This window comes from Euprymna scolopes, chromosome 17, assembly GCF_053919585.1.
Source record: "Euprymna scolopes isolate OS-2025 chromosome 17, ASM5391958v1, whole genome shotgun sequence".
Lineage (NCBI taxonomy): Eukaryota > Metazoa > Mollusca > Cephalopoda > Sepiida > Sepiolidae > Euprymna > Euprymna scolopes.
Window position 1 is genome coordinate 49,589,271 of NC_136498.1, and position 6,156 is coordinate 49,595,426.

Sequence of the window (6,156 nt, forward strand, 5' to 3'; positions counted from 1 at the left end):
TTATGTGAGTAAATTAAGTATATATATATATATATATATATATATATATATATATATATAAATATATATATATATATATATATATATATATGTGTGTGTGTGTGTGTGTGTGTGTGTGTACTAGCGGGGGGCACCCGGATTTGCTCGTTCGTAAAATACGCTTAAATATGATATTTTAATTTGTCCAGATTTCGTATATATTATTATAGAGTCGTTATTTCAAAAGTAAAAACGAAAAGTATTTGGATGCCATCAGCTAGAATCGAAATTGAAAGCAAAACTGTACTATTTAAAACTGTTGACGTTACCACTGTACCAACTTTACACGCGTATGAATTGATTAAACATTAAAAAATAAGCTAAGATACATGTACAAAATGTATAACGATTTTTTTTTTTACATTTTGCCCCTTTCTGACCCCTTAAAAATTATTTTAACCGGCTAAAGACCAATAAAAGAACGGTCGATAAAATATTCAATCCAAGCCCCTTAGCGCCGCTGCTAGACTTTTAGTTTCGGAGGAGATAGAGTTTGAAAATATGGAGAGAGACAGACAGACAGACAGACAGACAGAGAGACATAGTGAGTTTTATAAATTAGATAACATAAAAGTAAATGTCTCTGTGCGTTTCTGTGTATATAAATGTGTGTGAGTTCCCTATGAAGCTGAAAATGGTTGACCGAATTTTATCAAGTTTATACGAATGTGCTTTATGTGTCTCGCAGTGTTCTTAGATAGGGTTTGTATCAGAATGTTTTCGATAAGTATAGATAATCGATAATTGAGAAAATTCGATGAAGAAACAGGCTATTTTGGCGAAAGTTAACATCGTACACAGCCTAACATCGCAAGTGCATTTGAAAAGTTTTATTACAACACAAACCGGAAGATCCGACATAAAATCAAAGGTTCTTTGATATGATAGAATGCGTTCGAAATCAATATTTATGTTTAAAACACAATTGTACTGTGATACTTGTCGTTTTCATTGTAAACTTAATTTAAAACCATTATCACCGCACAAGGAATAAGACCAGACATATAAAATCAAAAGTAGGTTTTTGATATAACAGAAGCGCGTTTGACATGAATGTTTCCGTTTAGAGAACACTTGAAACGTGATACTTGATTTTCTGCATCTCAAACTTTAATTCAAGCCATTATATATAAAGATTTATATATCGATAAAAGTGAAATTGTCTGTGTGTGTATTTCCCTACCAAACTACTCTCTCAATTTTCAGTTTACAGACTCGAGATTTGACATAAGAGGTATTAAGATTTGGAAAAATCTTTTTAATCAGTTTCCGGCCAGAAATATGGATGTCGAGGGGTTAAAGTTCAACGATTTGATTTTTAAAAACTCCACCTAACTCACTCGCCAATTTTAAGTCTAAACACTTGAAATTTTAGATGTAGGTTACTTAGACAGAAGTCAAACTTTTTAATTTAATTTGAGCCCAAACCAATAACTGTTAAGGAGTCAAAATTGAGGTCAAAGTAAAAAAAATTGACCTTTGCGATCTCTACCAAATTACTCAGCCAATTGTGGGTCTAAACATTTGAAATTTTAGATGAAGGGTATTCAGACGTGGAGCAAGCTTTTTAATCAGTTTAGGGCGAAAGTTGGTTGTCAAGAGGTAAGAGTTGAAAGAGTTGATCTTTTGCAGACTCTATCAAACTCTTCCGCCAATTTTGTATCACTTGAAATTTTGGATGTAGGTTACCTAGACATGAGTCAAACTTTGTAATATATTAATACATATGCTCATAAAGTTGTGGACAGTATAGGGTCCGAGCAAAGTCGGGCTGAACTGCTAGTAATTTTATAAAATCAACAGTAGGTTCTCTACCGTGCAATGTAGACTACAACGTATTTTGAACTAAGTCGCTGCGAGGAGTCATGTGAAAATTTCCCCTGGTGCACCGCGATGAGTCCCCAACTAGAGCAGGCAATTAATTGATTTGATTGAAAAATAAGCGATTTTACAGAATTCGATGACAATAAAAATATGGGATGTGAAACATTCGTTGATCATTATTCTATTTCGGGCAACTCGGGCTTACTTGCTTGTTTATATATATATATATATATATATATATATATATATATATATATATATATATATATAGTCCAATAAAAATCAAATTGTGTTAATAAAATCTCATAAAAATGGTCAGAATCGAAGGTTATTATGTAGTATCATATGTATGTTGAACTGCTCTCCGATACAACAATTGGATTTCAAAGCAAATTGAATACTAAATAAATTACAAACGAAATTTGTAAATTACCGTGTTCAAAAATTATTGGCACAGCTTATTATTTTCATCTATTACCAGTATAATTACAACCAAATTCATGTTTGACATTGTTTCGTTACCTTTTTGTAGGCTTATTATGCTTATTTAATGTTAATTGAAAATTTGTTTCTTTTTCAGATAATTTTTAGACAGCATTTGCTTTGAATTAATTTAAATCAATGAATTTTCGTTATAGTTAAGACTAAGGAACAAGGCGAAGACCTGTGATAGCGTGTCATTCCAAAGGGCAGGACCATGATAAGATTTCTAAGAAGCTAAACCTTTCCAAATCCACCGTTCGAGCCATCGTAAAGAAGTTCAAATCACAAGGTCACGTTATGAATTTGGAAGGTCGGAAGAGAAAAAGGCTACTGTCCGCGAGAGCAGAGCGAAAAATAGTTCGACGTGTCCACCAAAAACCCAATGATCACTGTTTGGGGGGATTGTAGAGGAACAGAGAAGCTCTGGAGTGAACGTGTCTCGACACACAGTTGGTAGAGTTTTGAAGAGAGCTGGTTTGAAAGCATGACACCCGAGGAAGACTCCCTTATTGAAACCTGTGCATCTGAAAGCAAGGCTAGAGTTCACAAAGCGCCATATAGATAAAGATGCTGCCTTCTGGAAACATGTTATATGGTCCGATGAAACGAAATTTGAGATAATCGGCCATATTGTTTCTTTTGTTTACAGGAAATCTGGCGAAGCCTTCTTGCCTAAGAACACCATACAAACTGTGAAGCACAGCGGAGGCAGTTTAATGCTTTGGGGATGCTTTGCTGCCACTGGACCAGTACGACTTGTTAAGGTCACAGGCATCATGAAAAAGGAGGATTATGTTAAAATCCTGAATGAAAACCTGAAGGACTCTGCTAGAGAGCTGCCACTTAGTGTACGTTGGTGCTTCACGCAAGATAATGACCCAAAGCATTCAGCTAATCTGACTAAGAAATGGTGTGAGGACAACAATATCAATGTTTTGGAGTGGCCATCCTAGAGTCTGGACCTCAATCCCATTGAAAATTTGTGGAGGATTTTAAAATTGAGGGTAATGCGGAGGAAACCTAAGAATCTCGCTCAGTTAGAGGATTATTGTCAGAAGGAATGGGCTAAATTTACTGCTGAAGAATACAACAAGTGAGTGGGAAAATATAATAAACGACTGCAGCAAGTAATTAAGGCTAAAGGCCATACAACCGATCATTAGAATTACGATGCCAATAAATTTGAACAAGGGATTTTTAAAATATCGTTTGTAATTTCTTTATTATTCATTATTTTTAATTCGATTGTTGAGTTGGAAAGAGCAGTTCAAAATATATATTATACTTTGTGATTTCCTTTCATTTAACCTTTTTTCTGAAGGATTTTTAAGACAAAATGAGGTTTTTATTGGACCGTGGCAATAAATATGATCATGACTTTAGCTTCACAGTAGCTTGTCTCACAGAGTAATCAACTTTTTGGCGTTTCGCCATGGTGCCATCTGATGCAACGTTTACAAATGACTAAGTAAGACTTATTCTTTAGAGGAAATCCAAAAATTTGAATATAGCATACTGTTTACATTGTTTTTCTAAATTTTGTCCCTTACTTTTGGACGTTCCTATTTTGAAAATAAATAAATAACTGTTATGATTCTTTTTCTATCCCTTGCAAATGATTCAAATTTTAGTATGTTATGATTGATGATAACGACTACTGGTTGTCAAAATTTCAGCTTTTCACAGGTTTTATTTCTAACAAATATTAGGTTTTAAAATTTGTCTCTTAGCTTTGGACACTACTGTATATATATATATATAAATATATATATATATATATATATATATATATATATATATATATATATGTATGTATGTATAATGACTTATATTTATGAGAAAAACTTTTAGCCATATCAGATTTAACTTTGAAAAATGTATGTATATATGTATGTATGTATGTATGTGTATATGCATGTATAAATATATGTATATATATATGTATATATATATGTATGTATGTGTGTATGTATATGTATGCATGTGTATATATATATGCATGTATGTATGTATATATATATATATATGTATGTATGTATATATATATATTACCGTGGTGGGGCATTTTGCGAGCCTCTATGACCCCTAGAGCTATGCCGGCGGGAGTCATGTACTCCTGGTAGGACCACCCAAGCCGGACAGGTCAAAGGGTAGAGTCCAGACGAAGAGTGATCCAGAAAACTGGTGGGATTATACCTGACCACAAAGAGAGATGCACCCTTAGTCTTTGTTAAGACATGTATCTAGGAGAGGTAAACTCTGATATAAAACCTGAGGTCTGTTGTTCGCTTCCTCTGTGGCAAATCTTTGCACCGATTTAGTGCTATCAGCAGCACCAAAAAGTGTGGATAGTTGTACACGGGCTTTCACCACTATAATCAAGGCCTATGTGTGGGTTCTCTGACAACTTTGATGGGGTCTAGGTTTTACATGGTCCTGCACCAACAAAGTCCATGGGCGTAAGGTTGAAGATGACGGGGATAGGTGAAGGGTATCACTGGAAGTCCTTAGCCGAATGTCTTCACTGTGGCGGCCAATGGGTGATGCCCGTTCTGTGAAAATATGTGTGCAATTGCGCAGCTCGTACACATTGCTCGTACACATTCACCTTGACAGTGAACTGCAGCTGTCTGGGTATCCAGTGTGCAGTCGAAATAATTATAAATTAAGTAAGAAATTTAATATTGGATCGTGGAATATTCGCACCCTCCAGGACAATCCTAATGCACCAGAACGTAAAACAGCGTTGATATCTCGTGAACTTAAGAAATATAAGATCGATATTGCGGCACTCACTGAAACACGCCTTGCTGGTGTCTCTCAATTTAAGGAGGAAAAGGGTGGCTATGTCTTTTTCTCCAAGGGTAGAGGGCCTGATGAGTGTCGCCTCTCTGGTGTGGGATTTGCCGTAAAATCAAAACTAGCCAAATCACTGAAATTTCTTCCCAAAGGTCTATCGAACCGCATTATGACTTTGATCCTTGAGTTGGAACTTGAAACTCGGGTTACACTTGTAAGCTGCTATGCACCAACAATAAACAGACCGGATGAGGAGAGAGATGAATTCTACCAACAACTACGAGAAGTAATTGGTGGTATTCGCCATAAGGACAAACTCATTTTGATGCGCGACTTCAATGCTCGGGTCGGTTCTGACTTCCAATCATGGAAAGGGGTTCTGGGGCATCATGGCGTTGGTATTGGGTAAAGCACCAGGAAATGACGGTATACCACCGGAAGTCTACAGATATGGTGGCCATAAACTGGCCAGACAGCTACATGCACTTTTCGTGCCCATTTGGACATCTAGAAAAGTCTAGAAAAGTCCCACAGGACTTTAAAGATGCATCAATTTACCATCTTTATAAAAATAAAGGCTTGAGGAATTCCCGTGACAATCATCGTGGCATATCTCTGCTCTCAATTGCTGGAAAAATCATGGCCAGACTAATAATCAACAGATTAATCAGACATCTTGTAGATGAGATATATCCCGAATCGCAGTGTGGTTTCCGCTCTCTTCGGGGTACAATAGATATGATCTTTTCTCTGCGACAGGTTTCTGAGAACGTTCGAGAAAAGAACCAAGAGCTATACATAGTGTTCATTGATCTTACTAAAGCCTTTGACACTATCAACCGAACTGCCCTATGGAAAATCCGTAAGAAAATTGGTATACCTGATAATATGCTCAAAGTTATAACATCCTTCCATGATGGCATGAAGGCTTCAGTGATGTCCAATGGGGACTCTTCTGAGCCTTTCAATGTGACCAATGGAACAAAACAAGGTTGCGTAATGGCTCCAGTA

At 36.0% G+C, this 6,156-nt stretch overlaps 1 protein-coding gene across 1 annotated transcript; it reads left to right on the forward strand.

Moving 5' to 3' along the window:
• Positions 1-4,861: 4,861 nt before the first annotated feature.
• LOC145296995 (protein CFDP2-like) lies at positions 4,862-5,554 on the forward strand. Its single transcript, XM_080143217.1, has one exon. The coding sequence runs from the start codon at positions 4,862-4,864 to the stop codon at positions 5,552-5,554; it is 693 nt and encodes a 230-aa protein (XP_079999343.1).
• The last annotated feature ends 602 nt before the right edge of the window (positions 5,555-6,156 follow it).

What these genes read in the sequence shown, in the direction of transcription:
- LOC145296995 (XM_080143217.1), top strand. Translation starts at nt 4,862, where the DNA reads ATGTCTTCACTGTGGCGGCCAATGGGTGATGCCCGTTCTGTGAAAATA.